The 25600-nt window shown below is 37.8% G+C and overlaps 1 protein-coding gene across 1 annotated transcript; it reads left to right on the top strand.

The window, feature by feature from the left end:
• Positions 1-12250: 12250 nt before the first annotated feature.
• On the top strand, positions 12251-25338 carry LOC124056249 (caM kinase-like vesicle-associated protein). The gene is made up of 11 exons (XM_046383480.1): positions 12251-12435; positions 20597-20735; positions 20838-20969; positions 22119-22193; positions 22341-22479; positions 22611-22731; positions 22835-22910; positions 23027-23163; positions 23254-23332; positions 23466-23553; positions 23971-25338. Exons 2-11 carry the CDS (start codon positions 20641-20643, stop codon positions 24283-24285), a joined length of 1257 nt encoding a protein of 418 aa, XP_046239436.1. The 5' UTR covers positions 12251-12435; positions 20597-20640; the 3' UTR covers positions 24286-25338.
• Positions 25339-25600: the final 262 nt, after the last annotated feature.

Below are 25600 nucleotides of genomic sequence, written 5' to 3'. Positions count from 1 at the left end.
TGTGAACATTAAGTTATAGTTTGGTCTGTGTGCCCCCTGCTAACATGGAGGGGAAGGGGTTCATGACCGGTAATGGAGCCTGCCACCAGGGTCAATCAAGATGGTTTGGCTTCACTTTTGGGAAGCTCTCATGTTGAATTAATGGACTGGTAGAAAATGTATGTAATAATAAAGTCATGAAGTTGGGGAATTTGCAAGGGACATACTAAAAAAGAATGAAGCATCAGGGGTCCTGACTGAGCCTCTAGTATGGGTCAAGCTGTTAAAACACCAGATCCCACACTACACACTATGCAAATCAAAAATGTTTTAATAGATCCTGCCCATGTATATCTAACTACACACCCCGAGTCTGAAACATGCATAAAATATCTGTAGTTATCTTTCATTCCACATTCATGATGTATGGAATGGAAGGCAGTGATTAGAAAGATTCTCGTGTTTACAAAATGCACAATGTTCATGTCATGGCACAGCTAAAGACAGCTGTAGTGATCCACAATTGTTTTGTTTTTTTTTAAAGCGCTGACAGCATAGTTCAACCTTATCATTACTTTTGGGTGAAATTATTTGACATGAAGCACCCATGTTTGCCTTGTCATGCTGAGTTAGATATATTGCAACTTTCAGGAAAATCCCGGTTTCTCAATCGCAATGTTGTTCTGGATGGTGACACAAAGGTTGAAACTTGTAATTATAGTGACTCCAATATAGCATGAAAGAATGTGGCATAGGCCCAGAAGACATCACCAGAGTTCCTCAAAACTGTATGAGTAGTACTCCACATGAGAAGATTGATCTTCATGAGGAAAATTCCTCTTTCAAGAAGTTTGTTGATGTGAGGACAAATAAGTGTTTGAATAATGATCAAACCAGCTGTCAGTGAATAAATGAATGAATAAATGAAAGTCCTGCTGCACACACACACACACACACACTACCCTATCCAAACCCAGAAGCACGGGAGGGGAATAGCTGCATCGAACAAGCTGAAGGATCCCTAAAGTGTCTGGTCTAAAATTCCTTTTGTTGTCTTCAAGTGTATATATTTATAAATATTTGACACTTTTATTTCACACTGCCCTGCTTTTGAAGCAGGGTTTAGTTGAAATCTGCGAAACTGCAAATATCATACAGCAGCTGTTGTGTGATCCATGGCAAACTGGACAAGAGAAAATAAACCATGGCTGCTTCCTGTCCAGAAATCAGAAAACATGAGAAAAGCATGATTAGGACAACCAATTAGTACACCTGGTGTAGATGCCAAAGTGTAAATCTTCAATCAAAGCTTAAGCTGCAAGCATAGCGACATTAAAGAAAAGAGGAGCGGTGTTCAAAATCAGCATTTGTGCATATATGTCCTTTTTATCTAGCCAGGAACTGCAACAGTGAATAAGTAGCCAAGACCATAAATGGACCACGGCTATGAAAGTGCCAGATATGACTGTTGGACAGCTTGGATTAGCTAATGAGGAGCTGCGTGAGCTTTAGCGCTCTGGGTGTGCGTATTCAGCCTGATCATAGCTAAAAATGCATGTGACCAAATGATTTCAAGATTTTGTAGAGGTGTGATCTGTCTCTTTCTTTCTGTTGGCAGCTGATGCTGCTGAGAGCTCATCAGTCCACAGAGACACACTCAAGTAAAAAAAAATAAAGCATGTTTGATAACAGACAAAGCTCTGCCGACACGTCCATTAATGCTGTTTGTCTGGAATTCATCTGTATACCACACGGGAATGGTTCGGTCTTTGTGTTGTAGTACCTGGCAGGTGTGGTAGGTGGTAGGTGTTCTGCACTGCACCATTTGTTATAAAATGGCTTGAGGAGTAAGAAAAAAACTTGCATGATTCAGTGCCGTCGAACCTTCTCTTGCAGGTGTTTTGAACTGGGCTGTGTTCGCCATCTGAAGTTCTTCAGTGTTGCTCAAGGTCTCTGAGTTTTTCAAGATGACTGATGAAAAAACAGTCTGCAGAAGAAAACAGGGAAAGAAAATATGAGATTGCATATTTGATTGGTCCTAAACAAATGTACACCTGCTTGTTTGGCTGTCTGGTGTCTCCTTTTATACTTTTATAAAAACATACTGCGACTATATTTATAAGTGCATTAAGTTTGTTGCTAGCTTGTCTTTCGTGAAAATCAAACCAGTGTCAAGCTATATAATTCTGTAATGTGATAATGATTTAATCACTCTTTTCCTTGAGGACTGAATGCTTTCCATCTTAAAAGCCTGGCGTCCTGTGCAAAGCATCTTGCAAGTGGGCTTGTAGCCTTTCTCACACTTTTGTTCTCTGAATTGAATCTGCTATCCTTGAGCTTGTGTACCGTCGGTAGATACCTGAATAGCGAGGCAATCTTCCTCCCTCTCCCTTGCTCTTCTCCATTGTTGCATTACATTCAGAGGGAGGATGAAGAGCTGGGAGGTCACAGATGGAGAGAAGTGTTATGTTTGTTCCTGTATGTGCTCTCTGAGTGAATGTCTCCACAGATGGGATTATATTGAAAGGCAAACACAAATTTTCAGAGCAATGAAAATGCTTTGGAGACACAAGGCCACACCAGGCAGATATCTAACTGTACTCGTTAAGAGTTGTTCATCATCCATCTTGTTTTCCTTATGCCAGGGTATTTTGTAGCTTTGAAATGCCCACTCCGCTGTTAACATGCAAAAATTCATGTTACACACACCACATACTGAACATGTTCTACATACATATGAAGATTTCTTTATCACTCCTGCATTTTAATTTTTCACACTATGATGTGATGGTATTAAACTGCACCAAAACATGTGTACTCACAAAGAATACTGTTTAAAACTGTTTTTCTTTCTTGCTGACGTAAAACTACTAAGACTGTGCACTACACTTCTGTAGTTCAGACGTTTGTATATCACTGGCATCTCCAGAGATGTTATTGATAGTTTGTCTGAGTTACTGTAAATGATTCAGTAATCAACCATATTCATAACCTCCCACTAAAAAGTAAAAACTTAAAAAGGGTGACAAATAGTAAAACTGCAAACTGGCCTGTCTGACTTTACAGATTTTCTTATTTGAGGGGAATATGCCTGTGAAGGGTATTTATGGAAATAATGTGATCGCCCCACCTTGTAGCCCCTTGTGGTAAAAGTTATCCTTTAATTATTTTTAATTTTAATCTTAACTTGGGTTTGTCTCACCGTAAATGCATTACCAGTTTCTGCACACCCCACAGTGTGCAGCTGGTACCATTTTTATTTCTTTCAGCCCTCAGTAACACTGATAGCAAATGACTTGATCTTGACTCTCATTTTTTAGGTATCTTCACGAATTCACAAAAAAGGGGAGATTACACAATAGTTACTGGGCAGTGGAACTACACTGATTAATGACTTTTGCTCACGTGATGCACCTTGTACTGGCATACTGCTGTGCTAACTGTGCTTTCTCCTCATCCATTCAGTTTTGGTTGTTTATACTGATGCTGCGGTATTTTGGGTTGACAGGATGAAATCCAGATGAGTCATGCTCATGGCACACTGACAGGTTGCCCTTTCTGTCAAGTTCCAGAAAATCAAGCTGGTTATGTTAAAAAAAGGAAACATTTGGGGGTTATAGCACCCTGAAACAACCAGATACAGCCTGTGACATTCAGTCACTACTATTGGAATCCTGAATCCTTCCTGTCTTATTTAGTAAGTCTCATCTTACTTCTTGTATTGCAAGTTATTTTTTATATTCAGATTTATGAATGCCTCTCTCTCTTACATATGTGCAATACCTTCATACACAGGCAGTAACAATTTTGTGTGATATGTGTCAACCTACTCTTTAACCTATGACATGGGTCATGTCTTTATCTCATAGCTATGTATTTTCCTCTTTACTCTGGCCTCAAGCTGCCTAATAATCAATTATTTACACGCACATGTAAATAGCACCCTGTAGAGGCTGCACGTGCTGTCTAGGCAAAATAGACTCGCATCACCTCTCCTGCCTGTAAAATATAGTCTCTGATGGTTTTGATATCTGGCTATCAAAAACCTATTCAAGCCATACCTTACATTCAAGTTTTGTGAACAGCTGTTATCAACACATATAGAGGAAGGTACATTTTAATCATTCACATTCATCTAAGGCATCACTAAGTTTAGTCACGATTAATCGGCTTTTAGCAAACACACTTGAAAGTTACCATGTTTGCTGTCTAACCTGGAAGTGGAACAGGATCAATTTAATATTCACAGTTCAGATATATTTATTTCTAACTTCCTGATAACCTTCTGATTATCTGGACACTTGTAAGCTTGATCAGCAGACCTTACTGGCTTTGACTGAAACCTTCTTTGATATGTCTAACATCTTTTGATTGTCTTATCTTTTTATTAATTGTTTTAATGTATGTGTCCAGGATTCCCTGGAAAGCTGTACTGACAATTAGTGTATTATATCCAAGTGAAATAACGTAAAATAAATAACAATTATCTTTCTTTAGAAACATAAACAAAGTTCATGGGATAAACAAATTAAGAAAAGCTTTATATTTGGACTAAGACCAGCAACAAATGGCAAAAATGTCACCATTCTGATACACTCCAGCTCTGATCAATGAAATAATCACATGAAACAGTAAAACAATGATCCTAAGTCTTAAGAGATCTCAAATACAGAGAGAGGTTAATCAGGTTAAGGTACAACTCACTGACCAGCTCATGCTTTCACAGCAAGTGCTTAAATATTTCCTCCTCTATCAGCATCCTCCTCAGCAACATTTTTGCTCCGACAATGGCTTTGGTTCGTTCAAACTGTAAGAATCACACTTCAACATTTGTTGAAACTGTGTCAAGTTTTCACACTGGGCCCCAGCTCTGGAAGCAACTCAACAGTACGTGACGGATTTCACTGTCTGGTGTGAACTGTAATGGACTTCCAAAACATTCAGCCAGTGTCGTATTAGAAAACAAATTTCCATACTTGTTAGTGAGGCATCAACCATTTCACAAAGCTCAGTCAACAAACAAACAAAAAACAAAAAATAGTGTATCATATATCGTCTGCTTTTCATAATATACATTTACTTTATATACTGTGGTTATTCTTACTTCAGCTATGAAACAATATTTATAAAGTGACACTGCTGATTAAATGATAATGACAGTGAAAATTTTGCTGCAAACATTTTCTTACAAAAACACATGAAAGTCTCCTGTGTTTTAACAATTTGCTCTATTAAATCTGGTGTCTGGACTGTGACAAATCTTTAGGATGTTTATGTGAGAACCGTTATCAGGACAAATCAAGAAAAAATGATTAACATACAAATTTACTTTAAAAAATATTTAAATGAGTAACTGTGTAAAAGGTAATAATTTCAAAATATAGGAGACCTATATTATATGACTAATATTAACATTTGGGCTATACCTGAATATTTTGGGAAACATGTGTCTTAACATACTGTACATTCAACCAGCTCCATTTTTCACATTAGCTCGAGTGTAGTTTACCACAAACTCTTGAGAAAAACAGTCTTTGTCTGTCTTAGTGTCAAACTTATGTGCATGCCTTTGACATGTAGGACACTGAAACACCTTGAGGAAGCCCACGCAGACAGAGAGGCAGAGGGAACATGCGAAGGCTCCAGCTTTCCAGATTGAGTTTGAACACAGGCCTACCATTAAGGTGTTGCAAAAACCACTGATCCAACTGATCCCTGAAATGCCTCTTACTATTACTGTATGTTATTTAAGTCAATGAGTTTCCTGCTTTAACAGTCGCATATGCTGTTGTGCCTCGTAAATAACAGAAGCAAAAAAAAAAAATCAATCATGTTAGCTTTCGTTAAATGGGGTTTAGACGAGTTTATAGACAGAAAATGCGTGTAAGAGAGATTTTCTGTTATGATGATCTGTATTTGTCTTCCAAAAAGCCCTGATGTGGTTTGTGAGCCTGTTGCTATGACAACCACCATTTGATACCAGCGGTGTGTAGGAAGGCAGAGAGATATGGTAGGAAATTAGCAAACTGCTTTATGCATGTTTTATAATCTATTCATAATTTTCATGTATGCATGTTTGTGCCAGGGGAATAAATAAAATAAGTTCGAAAGAGCAATATACACACTCCAGAAAATGACATTCATTCAAGTATTGAGCAACACTGGATCATATTCCTTGCCATGATCAATTCAAGGATTATTAAACTCTTTATGCCTCAAAGTGAATACTGTGAGTACACTGAATCCATATTTTTCCTTTCACTAAGTCACTGAATTACATCTCGTGCTCATCGTCTTTATGGAGAGCAGGTGGTGACCTACATCCCTCATGAGAATCAGTACCACCTCAGTCCCTCCACGTTCCAATTTCCTGAAAAGTCTGTTTATATAATTAATATGTCATCAAATACATAATATTGTTTGTAAAAGTAAATTCCAGGGGCTTTTAAATTTGGATCTTACACAATAGTAGATAGTGACCATTAAACTAAGTCAGTTTAGTCCAAAGTATAATCACAGTGCAGAATGAAGGTTTGCTCCTATGTTTATATTAATGTTAAAACAAAGTTATCAGTAATAATTACATTCATAGATCAGCTGAAACAACACTGAATGCTAATTAAAAATGTTGTAACTTTACATTTTACCATTTTTGTATTAATAAAGTCATAATTTTTCAAAAAAAAAAATAAAAATAGGATTGTTGCACAAATCCAGTGTGCTGAAGCTACTTTAAATAACTGTGGACATAACTCACTGTACTAACTCTCAGAAGTCTGTATCCATATAGCCTGCAGCAATTAGGAGAAAGAGTCCCACTGTTTATGAAAGTGGTTTAGTGCCGGTGCAGACCCGAAGGCAGCCCTCATAAACTCTGAATTAGCACCAGAGAACTTGGAGATAAATTGCCTTTCCACATGAGCAGAGAAATGACGGTAATTACAAGGATATGAAACCTTTGCAGGATGTTAATTTATTTATTGTTGCTGCTTTGCCCCAAGAGCATGAACCAATATAAAAATTTACCAAAATAGTTTCAGGTTTCACTGTGTTATGACTAAGTTGGTGACTCAGTTGCACAAACCATTTTAAAACTTAGTTCATTTCTTTTCAGTGATGTTTACTATGAAACGTATTGTTTGTTTGGACCATTGACATAGAAATTGTGGATGCACCACCAGTTACAAGCTGATCAGCATTATAGACATCCGGTCTTGCTGTGTGCTGGTAGCTATGGTAACTTTAAAGAGCACCAAATGCTCTAGTTGAAGTGTGAGGGCATCATCTGTGACACTGTGCCTCCCTCTCTGTTCAGAGGCAAAAACAAGCAAAATCCACACCTTCTCCAACTGTCTACATGATTTAATCTTTACAGGCCGACACAAGATTATATTTATATTCTTTTAAAAACCTCAATACTATGTATACAATTTGGGTTTTATTTGATCTCTGAGATTTCTGACACATTTCCAACAATGAGGGGAAAATTTTCTACACCATTTATAAACTTCATCTGCAATATATCTATTCAGACTCAATGACACTGTATACACTGTGGATAATTCACAGAATTGTCAACAGTTTTCATTTGGGCTATTTAGAAACTACTTTCATTGAGAAGAGTCTACATCAAAGATTTGTCCTGAGAGAAGCTACGCGAACAGCACAAACCTTCAGCTCTGTTGTTGCTGACAGTGAAACCTGCCTGGCACCGGGCATGAGTCTGATTGTTAATTAGGCGAACTGACTGAATAACATGGAATTTTTATTTCATAACATAAAAGTATGCAACATACAACACTTGACGAAACAATTACAAACACATAGTTGCAGGACATTTTATGCCATCCACATTAATATCTTCTTATTACATACCAATGATGTCAGAGTAAAGTCCATATAAATCCAGTTAAAGTTTATTTTGTGAGGAGATGTGAGGAGCAGATGTTTGGTTCAAACACACACAAGTTTCATTAAGGAGACTGGTGTTTGTGTCCTTTGTGAAACCAGAATTCAGCAATAACTTCCTTTAACATGTGTCTGTGAATTAAGCTACATATCATGTGTGACTTAACCTACAGTTACATATTTTAACTTAAATCATGACATTTTCCTAAACCTAACCAGTTAGTTGATACCTAAGCCTAACCAGACAATGAGTTAAGCACATGTTTATTGCCGTTACCATGGTGACGAAGGCCACCTGATTTCTGCTTCCAAGCATTTTATAAATCCTCCATGTTAAAGGCCTACAACACAATTCAGAAGGATCTCTTGCTAGAAAACTCCTTTTTTATCTTTTAAATATCTTCTTCAGGTGCTTTTCTGTAGCTGAAAAAAATATTCAAAATATTATTATATTATTACTATTATTTTTATTTATTTTTGTTTGCACTGTTGTAATTGGAGCTGTTTTATAAGGAAAAATTTTCAATGTCTTTGAAAATTGCTGTAATGTAGCTGTCAAGGTCTCCACTGATGCTGGTGAGAAGCATGCCTTCAGCCCTTCACAGGTTTCCATCACGGACCCCATGACTATTGGTTTTGGTTTCTATGACAACTAAGTTGAACTATAAGTTGACTCATCTTTTACAAGCTTGAGTACAGGGTTGAGGAGAAAAAAAATAATATTTTGAAAAATGATCCTAGAACCAATCCTTCACTGCAAAAAGGAGAAAAGAAATCCTATTTTCTTTAAACAATGAAAAGAATCTGCTGATGGAATGACATTGTTTTATGACCTGTGTGACAACTTGCCTCAAACTCTTTTGTCAAAACACAATCATCCGTCAGGTCTGAATCTGAGACTGCACAAAATTATTGTGGGGTGTCTCACATGGTCCTAATTTTGTTGTAGGTCTTACACTTTGTTGCTCAAGTGGGCAGTTTCACTTAGTGTCTGTGTTTTTAAATACACAAGAAAGGCCTTATTTACACCTTTGCAGTATCTAGTTTAGTATGTGTGCTAATAAATAATAATAGATGAAACTGCTTATACACCTAAAGTACCTATAGTAGGCCTGTGTTATATTTTTCTCACTGTTTCTCACATTATAAAACCCTGTGAAACAACAAAGAAATCTGATGTGATGCAAACGTAGCGCACGTTCTATTTCAAAATTCCTACTATGACGATACTGTGAGGGATTTCACATAGAGGCTAGAAAACAGACATGTTGAATCAGTGAAGCACTTGAGTCCATTCATAGACTTAATGCTGGATTAACTAGATGCAGCCATGGTAACGTAAGGAAGAGCAGAGCATTGAGTAATTTCAGAGAGGCACAGTGAGGTACTGCCTGCGAGCTTTGTGACGCAGATTCCACTTTTGCGTATGATTCTACTGTAAGACAGACAAAAAGGCTTTCTTGTGGATAATTACGATTGATATAAATCACATTAGAGGAATATACAGGATGGGGTATTGGAGACACTGTTTTTGTTGGAAGGCACTGAGAAAAGGTCTTCATTTCATGAGGTATTTGAACCTCCACTGAAATAAATACGGCAAAAAAGTTTATTAGTGATGGCGCCTGTGATGGTGACATATAGGGATCCTTAATAGTGCAGCACCTAAACAGCTAGTACAGATCCCATCTGAATTAAATGCATTTATTTAAATAAATTTACTTTTTTATTTTATTTATGGATATGCACAGCTATAAATGAATTAGAACAATGCCTAAAAAATGACAAAACAGAAGAAGTTCTAAAGTCATAATAGTACCCTGAATCAAAGGTCCGAGAAAAGCCTTGGGACACAAACCTCGGCCACAACAAATCCTGTGATATCACTGTGAAGACTCTCTCTTGTGTAGTCAAGTCAAATTTTATTTCTATCACTATAAATCACTATTTTGCCACAGGGGGCTTTACAGTCTGCCCGACATATGTCACCCTATCTCCTCAGGACACTAAGCTGAGTAATAGAAAGCTCCGTGCAAAAGACTCTTTTCAATGGAAGAAACTTCAGAAAGACGAGAGATCCCTCTCTCCAAGGAAGGACAGCCATGCAATAGATGTCATGTGTAGAACAAAATGGCAAAATAAATGTAGATTATAAAATATAGAGGAAGAATTTGGATCCAGACTTGACTGTAGTGGAAAGTGTAATCTGTCCTTAATGCTGTCATGTTGTGGTATCATTTATGACTTGCACTAAACATAATTGTGTTTCAGGTACGCTGGGCTGTGGAGATACCTCACTTTTTATGATGAAGAATACCTAAGGGTGAACCTGAGCTCCATTTCTGACGCAAACTCCCCACCTCCCTAGTGTGACAGGTCTGCCACTGAAACACAGGTTAAATTTTATATTATCAGGTATACTTTCACCTTTAAACAATTTCAAATGTCTCTTTCCCCATTAAAATTCAGGTTTTGTATCACAGATGTCTCAAAGGCACTTTTAGACAGCTGACACAGTGATTGACTCCCACCTACAGGGGAGGATTGGAGGAGGATTAGAAACATCCCGCTCTAAAATCATGACAGTGATATAAAGGATTCCTGGACTCAGATTTGTGATACAGCACAACCTGTATTGCTAAGACAACCAGAGTTTTGGAGAGTCATGTGATACAGGTTGGTCGGCAAAGAGAGAGTAGGTGGTTCTGTGGGTAGGTGGGGGAGCAGGTTAAAGATGCACCACCACTCTCTTTCCTGTTATCCCCATGGCCTTTTAGCGGCATTACTCATTTTAGGAAAGAGACACTCCTGTTACATAAGCCAAAGCTACAGAGTCTGCCTACCAGATAAAATCCCTGCAGATGCTCCGTGTACCTGGACATAATTGCAACGTGCTACCAATGGTCAGATGAGTTTTTTCTTGCAACTTCTTATAGCTGCTGCATGAACACAGGGGTGTCTGTAGAGATGAATCCTTTCTGTGATAGTCAGGTAACTCAGGAGATTTCAGTGACAGAAGTACACATCATACAAGTAAGCTTTATGATAAGGGTGCTACCTGCTCCACGAGTGCATTTCCCCTCTCCAGGGGCTCGAGCCATACACCTGTATCACCTGAAAACAAAAGACAAAACATTGTTATGTTTTTTTCACAGGTTCATTTTTATGTTGTGCATCAGCTCTGAAGAAGAGACACAACCCGTGTCCTGCTACTAATCTGGCACAATTTACATTACTGTCAGTAAATTTCCAAAGCTGCTTAGAAAATGCATTTTCACAACCTCCAAGCAGCGTTGGTTTCAGTTCACTTCAGTACAGTTTTGACAATCAGCTTGCATTTGAACTTGCTTATGTTCACCACAGACATCATGTTAAAATGCACACCAGAAACTAACTCAAGACAAGAGCCCATAGTCCATGCTCTCTCTCAAGCCCATCAAGAACAGCTCCCCATTTCTAAACATAGCACTGTTGTGTGTATGTGTATGTGTGTGTGTGTGTGTGTGTGTGTGTGTGTTTGTCTGATCAGGTCTGCATCAGTTAGAACAGAGCTGGATCTCACAGTGCAGAGAGATCAGCAGAGTAGTCCACCATCAGCCGCTTGCTTATTAACACGACTGGTTGATGGTGTCTATTGTAAAGTGTTGTTTGTCCCTCACTCACATCTCATGGGTCATGAGTTTGGGTCTACATACTCTTTCCAGCTTATGCATTATGTAAGGTTGTGTTTGAGCAGTGTTCTGTACCTTCCTTCCTTTCTGATCTATCTTAGATGATTACATATGCAATAATTTAGTGTTTGGTGACTGTTGCATGAAAGCTCAAGCTTTACTGCAAGTTCATATAAAACACTATGTATGCCACCCTGCCTCTCTCAATCAAAGACTTGCTGCATGATTTCAAAGCGATCGCTCCATCTGATACTGAAGAAGCACCCAGCCCATGAGCACATATTTCGGTTTTCTCTATCAGAGGAAGATTAGAGATTTTGAGCGTGCGGAGTCCGTTCTTTCCTTTGGAGAGGAGAGAAAAGATGTGCTTGTTCTGGAATGAACAAGACGAGATGCTCTGGTGGAATGACTGGCAACAACTTCCGGAGGGACTTTTGGAAAAAATTAAATAAATGAAATTAAATCTTTTTGACCCTACTGTTGCTTATGCAGGGTCAAGAGATCCCCCACCTGAGTGTCGCCAACATCATCAAGTTCATTCACCGTTAAAAGTCTTAAAGATCATGAAATTATGATCAAAACATTTGCTTCACTGGTGCACAAAGACACACACACACCAGTGGTACACCACACACACACACACACACACACACCTCCCCTCCCTCCTGCATCATAGCCCGCTGTTACCATCACACGTTCACGTAATACTCCCGTGAACAAGCTGACTTGTTGGAAATGCTCGAGGATCTGAATTCCTTCTTATAGCACAGCGGCTGTAAAAACCAGAGGAAGGAAAAAGTGAAGCGGCGCCAGGAAAAATACTAAAATATTAGACAGAGGATTGGATTATTGATTATTGCCATTCACTTCACTGAAGGTAAGTGAGCGTAGTTGGCGTATTCTTTGTCTGACCGGGATAAGATCGCAAAGCAGTGCTGCTATAGACGCCAGAAGTGAAGAGTGATGATCATTGATTTGAGGTTTGTTCATGCAGTGTCTGTCGTCTGAGCCGCCTCTCATGCTAAACCTAGGACGCATGATTGATTTCGAAAACTTTTGCGGCAACAAAACATTTTTATGGCATTAAAATATAAGACATTTTCCGACGTGCTCGCGTGATTTAAGAAACCTGCAGTATAGTTTCCATGTTCAGCCGAAACATCAGTCTAAGCTGGGTGATGCGCAAATGCTGTCTATTTAAACTGTCAATGCTGCTTAAGCAGAGCGGCTGTCAGTAAATTTCCACGCTGTAATCGGTGAAACCTGTTTTGCTGTTAAAGTTCACACATAATTCTGCTCATTCAACAAGTTAAATCACAATCTGAGTGCTTTTCAGTTCATACAGACTTGCTCAAACTGCGCCTCAGTTCTTTACATAAGGCATGCTTCTGATGCACTCAGACTGCAGCACCTCTTGAGTTCACATTTTCACAGTCTCACAGTCTCGCGGTGTCCCTGCCTCCTTGTCATTGTTTGTCATCATTTCACACCCAAAGAGCCTGTGATTGCAATGCCCACTTACTTTTCCCATGCTAAGCCACCACTTCATACACCCCAGAAGGAGGGCAAGTGCTCTGATAGGATAGTGAAGTCGTCTGTCCTCGACTGAATAAAGCTCTGAAGCGGAAGGTCCACACACACACACACACACACACACACACACACACACACACACACACACGGGTGTGATCTGCAGAGGTTTCAAGTGTTGTGCAGGTTTCATTTCATCAATGTACAGGTACACTGGGAACAAAAAGTTCGGGAAGCCTTGCTGCCTGGCCAGTTGGTTTGACGCAGGAAGCAATAGGCTTGTGGCGGTGGCGTGAGAAGGGCTCTTGTGTTGAACACCATGAGCAGAAACCTCTTTGGAGTGATTTTAGAGAATTAAGATAACACTATGGGAAAAATTCATGGCTTACTTATGATTGGCTGACATTTAAAGATTAAACAAAATGTAATTTTTATTAAGAAAAATGGTTAAAAATGTTAAACTGAGACAGAGCCCTTGATAGACAGTATGCTACTGCATGTACCATGCTGTCCAGAAATACTGCCACACACCTTCATCTTTTACAGGTGTGTTTTTTCTCTTTTGCTCAGCCTTGATGCCTCATTCTGACAAATAGTGAAAGATTCATCACTGAATAGAATTTTTGAAAAGGCCTCTCTGAATAGAGCACAATTCACACCGAACTGAATGTGTTAACTGAGCCAAGGTGTGTGTCATTGGCCATTCAGCTACGGTCAATTAAGTTAAAGTATCTGTCAGATGACTGGGGTGCACACTGTCTTCAGATGGACATGATAAAATAAACAAAAATACAATAATTTGTTGTTATTGTTGTGAATATTCTTGGACTTTCGGAGACATGAAGTGGCAGTGGTCTTAAGCTGTAATGTCAATGAGTACGCAGAGCTGTTCTGTGCACACAGTACCATGGCACATACTGTAGCACTTGGTGACCATGGCAACAAAACAACATCAGAAGAAACTGGTCAGTGATGCCCGAAGAAGAGATGAATGGTGGACTCAAAACACTGCAGAGCCAAACACAAACGAGACCTGATTCATATTCATCAAATTTTTCTTCCTCTCTCTGGACTTTGACAAAGACAAGCACATTTCTCTGCTTCTGTTCAGGTATATGGTATGATGTCCTTGAATATTGAAAGTGTAAGTGTATCCTTTGTGTTCACAGCCTGCAAGAGCGACATTTAGACCGTAAATGAAGCATTACAGGCTTTAAAATTTGGCTCAAACATCATCAGCACCATCTGCCCCCTGTCACCGAGCTTTTCCCTTTGAAGAGGCTCTGCTGCGGCCAAATCCACGGCTCTCTCTGGCCCGCTGCCATCGTCTGACGTGACGCTGACATAATAACAATCAGAACAAAATGATTAGTTCATCAAAGAAACTCAAAGACCAAATCACCACCAAATCCAGCTAATATAAAAAGCACAGCTTTTCTTCAATCTTCATTCGGTTATCAAACAGGAAATTTTATTTGAGATGGACTGTGTGGTTCTTTGTTCCCAGCGTTCCCCAAGCTGCGTTCAGAAGATGCTTGAGAAATTTGAGTCGTTGCATTTTAAATATCCTCCTACATACACACGCAAAACAATAAACAATATCCATAAAAATGAGCAGCCACTTCAGTGAAAACCAATACACATCATCCAATTTTCATCTGAGCTGGTCAGCAAGACTCAGCAGGCATATCAAGTATGTTGTTTTAAAGGTAAAAACAGTCCGGCTGGGCCACGTTGGGAAGCTTCATCTCAATTTGTCACTGAATTGTGGAAACTTAAAAACATAACATCAGCAAACACAAATGGAGATACATCTATTATTTCAGTGACACCACACTTCAGTATGTTGAACATGAATTTAATCATTAAACATTTGGATTCAAATGGCATATTCAGGTCGCATATGTCTAAACTAGGATTTTTAAAATGTAAAAGTTAAAATAAACATCTCAATAGGTTGTCATTAAATGCCACCCAAATGAAAAAAAGCAAAGCACAATAGGATAACATTAATATAAAATATTTACAAGAAAATGTTTAAAAATGAAATATACATAAAACAAATATGAAATATTAAGGGATAATAGTACAAATCCTTTCAGTATGAATGTAAAATTATTCTAAGGTAATAAAAAGAAAAAGAAACAACTTTTCACGTTAACATGTGCAAGAAAATGAACAAATCAACAAGTTCTTATTGATGCAGAATAGAAAAAAATATTGGGTCCCCTTCATTGTAACAAAACACAAAGCGAAAAAGCACAATCAGTGTCTGATATATTTTAAACATATTTCACCTTTGAAAAATTCCCTTTGGCCCGGCAGTGTAATTATCCAACAAGTGGTTGCAAATTTTACCTCTAATTACAATGCCTTTGTTATGTCATTTAGTGTTATTTTCAAGATTAGTTTTGCATGTGCAAGTTGAAGATGCAGGAGATTAGGATTGTGGCTGAGACTTGTCATGGTTTTGTGTGATTTGTTTTCCAGTAGACAGGAGGAGCATGATAAGATGGGATGATTTGTTTCTTTATGATCCTAATATGTCCTTTCAATACCTGTACTTTATTATTACATCAATCATGTCACATTTCTGTCAGGATCAGAACGCTTCATTGTCATTACACCCAGAGAAAGTACAACCAGACTTGCCGTGCACACCTAAGAGAACAATGTTAGCATACTCACACACACTCTAGTACATAGGTGCACACAATCCTACACACATGTTCTATTCACATAAAAAAATAATAATAGTAATAAATATCAAATAATAAAATAATATAAGAGTATTATATCAGGCACTATACCAGTAAATCACATGTTCTCACTTATTTCAGTCCAAATATCAAAAGTTATCATTTACTGTGTAAACCTAACATTATGCAGTCATTTTTGGCAATAACTTTGTTAACTTTTACTATAGCATGAACTGCATGTAAAAAGTAAAAAATTAAAACAAAACAAAACAAAGAGACAAAGAGCTATACGCCTGAATTTCTGCTTATTGACTGTTGCTCTCATAATAACAAATTATTTTTTTTCTTAATTAAATGTAAATCATGCCAGCAAGTCATAAAATAAAACAAAGTTGTTCATTTGCAACATGACTCTAAGTCTTATAGTTTATACAATGGTCATTATTATTTAAAAATCAAATAAACTAAATTAATGAGGCTTTGCCTTTACCTACTTCATACTGATGAAAAATTAATTGGGTAGAAATTTAAAATCTGTTTAGCAAAAGCAACAGCTCCGCCTTTGTCATTATCTCCCAGAGGTGTCCGCAATTAACTTTGCTCAGTGCCAAGCTCTGCAACAGTCTGAATTTGAAACAGCATTTACATTCCCATTAATGAAGAACACTTCATTCAGATCTTTCAAAAGGCGAAGATAAAAGACCCCTGATTCAGCAATAGTCAAGTGCCTTCTATCTTTTTCTTCTTCTGGTGAAGTAGAACAGCCTTTTATCTTGCTTTGAAAGGGGAAAAACAAGTACGCACAAAAGTCTGCCTGACTTATCATACTTACTGGTTAGTGTTGGGTGCACTGTAGTAATGTCAAGTCAAGCTTCCAAGAACAGGTGCAGCGATCTGTGATTCGTTTTGTGGTCAAATGAGTGCACTAAATGGTCTCACATCAGCCTCTGTACTGTACTGGTCATGCTCAGTATTGTTTGTCTTTTTGCAGTGGTTAGTGGTGTGGTTACTCTGAGAGACAGGGACCACCAAAATGTGATGAAAAAGGCTTATTTAAGAGGCTAAGAAGCTTGGTTTTGCAAATAATATGAAGTGACCATGAGTTTAGACCTGACTAAAAGGAAATAAGGAGGAGTCTTTGCTCTTGTGTGCATCATCTGTGCTTCTGAATGAACATCATGACACAGGACGGAGGCATGTCTTATGAAAAGAAATGAATGAAGGTGAGAGTCAGAAAAAAACGCAAATGGTGAGTGGGTATTGTTCATGCATCATGCAGAGGATGTGATTTAGCTGGAGCATATCTCCCAAATGCTCATCATACTCCATACTGACAGCCCTCCTATAAAGGACAGACAGAAATTCTTTTGTGTACTGCATGTTGATCAGGAAAATGGTCAACAGAAATACATCACTGTTTGGGCTGCAGTTCCACAGTAAGAGATGAGCTCTTTGTTTGAGTCGTTTGTCGTTGGCATTGTCCGACCCTCTTTACTCACCCCTGGGAAGCATGTTCTTTACTTGTGCATACTTCTGGAAAAAATAAGGTAAAAACGTCTGGGATGAGCTTAAACATTAAAAGTAATGGATGAATAGAAGACACTTTGTCCCTCTGGCTACTCCAAATGCACTTTAACAAGATCAAAGCAAGTCTGGCTCAGTGCCTGAGTGGTTTAGTTTTTACTACAAAGTAACAGTGAGTTAGAAACACTGGTAATTCGGGCTAGCAAAGGCAGCACATCACTTCTGTTTAGTCCTGATGATTACATTACATTTAAATCATAGGATCCAAGTTAACTGCGACACCTCACAGTTTCAATTTTTAAATATGTGACCAAATGTATACACTTAATATAAAAAAAATCAATAGTATGTTCTCTTAAAACATAATTTAACCATCTTGTGCTTTTTATTGACAAATATAAAAAAACAACTTTTTAAATTCCACAGATACAGAATGTAGTGGGGAACCTTCCTCGTATAGCTCAAATGACTTTGGTTGTCACAGCATTGGCTGCAGGGACGATCAGTCTGTGAAGTTTAGACAATATCAGGGACAGGTATGAGATCTTGATATAGCTGACATGAACGTTTCTTTTAAAGGAAATGTACTTACATATGTAAACACGTGGACAGTCTTGTACCAGATTTCTCCACCAGTAATTTCAAAAATGTATGCATCTTGTTTCGCTTGTGTAATTCTTCTGGCAGAGGATTATTTAACACAGCGTTCATGTCAATGTGTGACATGCCTGTCCTTGAAAACCAAGCTTAAGTTGCATAAAAGAGCTGTTAGGCTCAGTGTTGTTGTCATTTTGCTTCAGCACTTCATATTGGAACCAATAAATATTAGTGTTTTTCAGTTCGTTAAGGGTAAATTTCTCACATTAATACAAACAAGTTTAAGCTGCTGTGATCATGTCTATTAATGAATAACCAATGCCAATGAAAAAGTTTGAAACTAAACTGTTTTAATACCGAAAACGTCATGCAAACTGTCTGCAGGACATTAAAAAATAATATGACTCGCAGCTCTGGAGCACAGCTACTTCAGTATCCTGTTAATGTTTAGGTGTGCATCCAGATGAATCAAGAACTTCACTGATCATTTTTCTCCCTGCACTATAAGAATCAAAGATAGATATACTCCATTTAATCAGTATCAATAAAGAGGCGTAAACAAGGAACATCGGTGGAAAAAGACTCTTTTTAGTCATTATAACCAAGTAATTTACATAAGGTAACACTTTTTACATCAGCTCAACAGCAGATCTCTGCAGAGGCCGGATCATAGAGTATCAAGTCCCCTTGTGGACAATTGCACACTTTATATGCAGTTTGCTGCCTTCAACTAAGGGGCTCTCTCTTGATTCACAATATAATAGAAACATAAGATCTTATGCATGAGACTGCTTGTAAGTAATTAACAGTAATGGAGCACATTAAAAGATCATCGACTTAATGTGCACTCTTCAAATTCGTATTTTATATTTATAAGGCCTCTCTTTGTTGTACAGATACTACTGGATGCTGTCGAGAGAACTCTCTGCTTCTGATAGGGTCTTGACTGAGGTTCCAGACAGCACCTCACTCAGAATTTCTGTACTCCCACTCTTCTGTACTGGCTGCCATTTTTACTGTAAGGCCTGCCAAAAAACTGGGTCTGTCTTCCATGCAAGCTTTCTATTTCACTGGTAATGTTTCACTGCTAGTGGTGGACCTGTCTAGTACTCTGCTGTGCAGCTGCAGCGATTCAAGTCACCCTCATTTACAACAAAAGAGTCCACATGTCTTAAAGTTAAAGAAGACAGTTCATTAAAAACACAAATGATGGTTCATTTGTGTTTTGAACATCAACATTGAACATCAAGACAATTGTTACTTGAGCTCCATCAGAAAAACAGCAAATCGGTCAGTTTTTGATCCCCCTTTGTACGTAGAAGTTCTCCAGCTTTCATAGCAATGATAAAAAATTATGTTATTTATTTATGTATTTATTTATTTATTTCTTAGGGCTGTGAAATTGGCATAGAAACATCATAAAGACTTCTCGTGAGTGAACTTAGTTTGTTGAGTTTTTTGTTGCCTACAGTTTGGAATGTATTATTGCATGCAATGCTTTATCTTATTGTGAAATTTCTATGAACTCAGTCAGCAAAGTGAGCACTCTGAATTTACTTAAGTTGTAATTAAGTATTGTTGGACAATGTGACAACATATACTAGGATATACTATACCTTTGTAGACCGTTACAAATATTTGACATAGCATTAACATTATGGTATCTGTCTCTTTATGCTAATATCTCTGGTTGTATTGTCCATCGTAATGTTGTAAATCAGTGAGCGGCTCTCTCTCCAATTCACTGGTTAAGCCAAAACACACATCCCAGTCTGTTCCTCTGTCCATCAAGGTTCTCAAGAGATTTAAACCAAATCACATGCTAAACAACATCTGAAATTTCATGTAGAAGATCTTCATATCTTCATATCGCTGACTGCTGATATTAACTGGGGACTCCAAACTGTAGCCCTGGTGAAGGTATACCTCAGTGAGTGTGAATACTGCAGTCTGAAGTATAGTCAGCACATCATAATAACTGTGAGCAACATCATCTTTCACTGGCTTGCTAAAGCAGAAATCATCTTTGTAAAACACAAAACTGTTCCACTGTAGCTGGCAAGTTAAAAACTTCCTCATCTTTCGAGAGTCTTTCAAAATATAAAAAGAGGAGACAAAGTTACAGCAACAGCACAGGGTCAAGTTCATGTGAATATTCTTCACAGTAAAAAGCAGACAGATGAATAACACTGCCACTGCTGCTGCTGCTGCTGCTATTGCTGCTGCAATACGGATCTGACTCACTGCAGAGTGGAATGAGTGTTCACTGAGGAGAAGATTATGTTATTGGAAAATTTTATTTTTATGTTACTTTGCTCTTGGGGTAATTTGAAATAATTTGCTCCCACGAGCTCAATTATGCTTACCAATTCTCAGACTAAACTCTCTTTGACTAAACACATTTCTGAGAGAGAAATAAGCTTGTGCACTAACTGGCCCCATACATATTTGCATTGATTTACTGCTTTTACTTTTTTTTTTTTGTTAAGTGCCATCGTGAGCAACAATTTCTTCCTTCTCATTTACTGTCACGAATGAAAGAGCTTATTATAACAATGCATTCACAGTAATGAGACCACAGTGAGAGTTTTTCACCTGTGTTCAGATCCGCTTTGTGCTCAGCTGCAGGTCTGTCATCATGATGATGTACTATTGGGATAAATCTAACACGCTGTGTGTCGTTGACAGGTTGTGTTGTGACAGGACATTCCCTGGCTAGGGCACGAGCTGCCATGCCATTTGGTTGTCTAACACTCGGGCAGAAGAAGGATTACAACAGTCCCACAGAGGTGACTGACAAATATGACCTCGGACAAATTGTTAAATCGTGAGTACTACATTCATCTTGTAATGTTGATAAGTGCATAATAACTTTTAAGAAGTTTTTTTTTTTTCAAAATGTGATGTATATTCTGTCTCTCCTCAACAGAGAGGAGTTTTGTGAGATATTCCGGGCAAAGGATAGGAACACCTTGAAAATGTACACTTGTAAAAAGTTCCACAAAAAGGATGGAAGGAAAGTGAGGAAAGCAGCCAAGAATGAGATCATGATCTTAAAGATGTAAGTTTAAACTCCTTTTTAGAGCCTGCATGTCTGAGGTGATATCCTGGCAGTGAGATGAGGTGTAATCACAAGTAATCAGCGAAATTCTTTCTTCAGTTTGAGCCAAAGATTAGTTCCTGAAAATTTGTCAATTTGTACATTCACTGAGCAATACACAGAAAGAGTGCACTTAGTAAAGGTCTGGTAGGCACATGCAGATTTTAGTGTAAAATAAATCCATGTTTGTAGCTAGTTAACTTAGCCATGATTTGTTTCTTGTTTCAACTTTCTTTTTCTGAAAATGATCTGTCTGTGTTCCTTGAAGGATATCTGATGAAAAGACCAACAATAAATTGATCGTAGCCAAACCTCGAAATACCTTATTCCTCTGTGCCACCACTTTAATCCAAAACTACTAAAAACACGTCAATGAGCTGTGCTGTTGCTGTTGTCAAATGTTTCTTTGCTCCCATGAACAGAGACACGGAAGTATATTTTAAGTCAATGCCACATACACCACTCTGCTGCAGACCCCACATATGCTAAAAACTCTAGCATCCCTCTGTTTGAGGAAATTACTGAGCCTTGTTTTTATTTTGTTTTTTTCTTAAATTAAAGTAGTTTGTTACCCCTTTTTAATTTATGTTCTCCATAAGGACAAATGGGTTTGGGTCTGAGTGCCACAGACAGTACTGTGAAGTGAAAGTATAAAGTAACAAACAAACATATTTTTGGTTTTGTTTTTTTTCTGTAGATTTGTATCACCAGTCTTTGTTTCATTACAACAAAAGAGACTGAGGTGCCATAATAGCAAATTAGTAGGTATAGTCATTTCTTGGGATTTAATTGCTACTGCAATTTAGTCACATTTTCACCAAGAACTATGCATAATAAAGGCCAACAGATTCTCGAGCAAATGAAACAATAGTAGTAAATAACATCCATGGCTCAGAATTAAGTAAATTATAAGTAAGGCAGTGATGATCATTAAGCATTAAAAAAAATGTGAAAATATCTGGTGTAGTCTTCAATTATCAATTTTAACTTAACTGTCCTGAATGTTTGGCATAAGGCTGTAGTGCTATTTATTGACTCTGATTTTCACTCATTTTAACCAACTTGCATTCCTCCCATTTCTCTCTTCCCCATTTCTCCTGCATTTCAAAGGGTAAAACATCACAATATCCTCCAGCTGGTTGATGCTTTTGAAACTAAGAAAGAGTACTTCCTTTTTCTGGAGCTGTGAGTATTATTGGAGGCACTTGAGAGAAAATGCTGGCAGAGAATAGTGTGCACTGTACTTCACAAAATTCAATATGTGACAATATTTTGGGGATTTTTGTCAACAACAAGTAGCATGCTTTTGATTTGGATGTTCCGTTTCCTCAGCGCTACAGGCAGGGAGGTGTTTGACTGGATCTTAGATCAAGGATACTACTCTGAGAGGGACACCAGCAATGTTATGAGACAGGTGTTGGAGGCTGTATCTTACCTGCACTCTCTGAAAATTGTCCACAGAAATCTTAAGGTATATTGCACTGCTGACACCTAGTGAAGAATAACAGAATTTTATCACAGGTCTAAACGAGATATGCATGAATGACAGCTCCATGTCAATGCTTTCCAGCTTGATAAACCTTTATTTGTTTTCTCTGACAGCTGGAAAACTTGGTGTACTATAATCGTTTGAAGCACTCCAAAATTGTTATCAGCGACTTCCAGCTGGCAAAACTGGAATATGGACTCATTAAGGACCCGTGTGGGACTCCGGAATATCTTGGTAAGTGACATGAAAGCACAGATAAATAAAATAAAGTAATAAATAATTTTAAAACGATAATAAAAGCAAACATTCATTAGTTAAAGCTGTTTTTTGCTTTCAGCTCCTGAGGTGGTCGGGAGGCAGAGATATGGAAGACCTGTGGACTGCTGGGCCATCGGTGTCATCATGTATATACTGTAAGTGCCTAGTAAGGTGCTCGCAAATATGCTACACTAATTTTCTAAAGTGTATTTAGGTGTCTTTATCAAAAAGCATGTTGTTCTATGATGCTCTTATTTTGCCAACTCAATAGTTTGTCTGGAAACCCTCCTCTCTATGATGATGTCGATGAAGATGACTCTGATAATCGTGATAAGAACCTTTTCCTTAAGATTTTGTCAGGGGACTATGAGTTTGATTCACCATATTGGGATGACATTTCTGATTCTGGTAAGATATAATCAGTTTTAAGAAATTTATTTCATTGTAATCGTATCTTGCAAGTTATGGATTAAAGTCTGAATTTTCTCTGTTGTACAGCCAAAAACTTAGTGGCATCTTTGATGGAAGTGGACCAAGATCAGCGATTGACTGCACAGGAAGCCATTGCCCATGAATGGTAAAAAACAATAAAGTTAATCAAACATGAATGGTCACACCATAAACTCAAGTTATGAACTTTGTTTACAGCTACTGCAAATGTCATAACCGGCTAGAAAAAAAAAAAAGAGTTGTCTTGTTCCTTCTCTCAGGATTTCTGGAAATGCTGCCTCAGACAAGAACATAAAAGATGGCGTTTGTGCACAAATAGAAAAGAACTTTGCCAAAGCCAAGTGGAAGGTATAACTTCCTCATATATCTCATGTATGAACACATTTTTATTCATATATCATGAATTATTATTCGTGTCCGATAAAATGGTAATTATGTTCACAGTCATGACCCAAGATTCCAACCAGGACGACTCTATTGCAGTGTATTATTGTATTCTTTTTTTCATAGTGTAACCACCATTTTGAACTACGGTAAATAGAATTTAATATACATAATGTATTCACTGCTATAAACTATAAACTACGGCAATCAAAGCAGAGGATGGCCTGCCAGCTGACCAGACAATGTTTCTGCAGCTTCACATTTTTATTGAAATATCATTGATGTGCACGTTTCAGTCATTCTTCAGAATACGTGTCAGGATCAATTTATCGTGTGCTATCACTTCCTTCTGAACTCCCCATATCTTTCTGTCACTCGCAGAAAGCTGTTAGAGTGACCACCCTCATGAAGAGACTTCGAGCATCTGAGCAGGGCGATTCAGGGGCCTCTGGCCTCGCTGTAGGTGCTGCGGGTGCTGCAGCTGATCCCAACGCACCCAGCGGCACTTCTCCAGCTAGTGGCAACGACAGTGTTGCTGCCACCATTAAAGCTGCTCTCGGCGAAAAGGCTCCCGACACACAGACTGCCGCCATCTCTGCACTCTCCCTGCCCAGTGCAGCCAGACAGGAAGAGCAGCCACAGACACGGTGCAACGGTGATGTTCCCCAAATGTTGCCACAAAGGAAGGAAGACTAGGGTTCAAATAAATAAAAGTAGAGGACCCTTGCCAACTAAGAAGCACATGTGCAGTAGAGCCAATAAATTTGGCATGATGATACCATGTCTATGCTGTTCGACTTTCCCCCAGTTTGCAGAATTATTTCACGCCATGCATTTCATTATTTTTGCCTCCTGTACTGAGTGGTCTATTGAGTAGTGTTCTCCACTCTCCCTTGTTCCTTTGTGTACAAGTCCCTTTAAAGGTAGTTGCAAAGTAGCTCTTCTGTTGTCCTTTTCCCAGAAAACTTTAAAAGCTCTAAGTGTAATTTAGTGAAATCAGCTCATCTTAATTCATCAGTTCATTGTATATAGATGTATTTGTCTGTTTCAACAAATTGCTAGTTTTCTGCTTCAGAATGTACAACCCTGAGTTCATGTCTTGTGACTTAAGATTATGAGTTGATTTGGCAAATCGATCACATCGAGATCTTAAAATACATGCATAAATTTATTAGCATAGTTTTAAACTTAGCAATGCTGAACTTTTCATGACAATCTGATGTCTTTAAAATATTCTTACAAGTTGTTAGAAACAATGAAATACATACAGTCAATTAGTGGATTGAATTTAATGCCCAGACTAGATATCTTACAGTCAACTTACATTTTTATGGCAGCAAGAAAGCATATTTTTAAGTTTAAGTGCCTTAATATTTGTTGCAGTAATGTACTGAAATGTTTCAGAAGAAACAACTTCATTTTAATGGCTTACTTATTTATTTTAAAATGTTTTAGCTGTTTTCCTTTGCAATGCTGTTTAGTTTGATGCTGCTGTATTGATGTGTTTTGTCCTCTTCACACTTCAATTAAAACATAGAAAATTAAATTTAGAACATTGTACATGCAGTGATGTTTGAGCTGTCGTTGTTGTGTTGTCACTTGTTATTAGTAAACTTCAGAGTTTATAACTGAGTCCATACACTGTTCCACTACGTATATTTGCATTGTATTTTTTTAATTTACATGTGTATTTAGCAACATTTAGCTGAGCTAATGGGTTGCTACAAAGCTTATGGTGTGAATAAAATGAGCAATACTAATATTGCTGAAACTGTGACACTTTGTTCCTCACTGACAAACCACCAACTTCCATTTCATGTTCATCCAACAGAAAATACAAACAATCTTGATCATCTTGAGAATGAATAATACATGAGACATTTGAAGAGATCTGAATATTTACAATCAAAACAATGTAAAAAAAACAAAAACAAAAAAAACCTAATATAATATATATATATATATATATATATATATATATATATATATATATATATATATATAATTTTTT

The sequence above is a fragment of the Scatophagus argus genome, chromosome 3 (assembly GCF_020382885.2).
Source record: "Scatophagus argus isolate fScaArg1 chromosome 3, fScaArg1.pri, whole genome shotgun sequence".
In the NCBI taxonomy this organism is placed as follows: Eukaryota; Metazoa; Chordata; class Actinopteri; family Scatophagidae; genus Scatophagus; species Scatophagus argus.
This window is presented reverse-complemented; position numbering and strand designations above follow the sequence as displayed.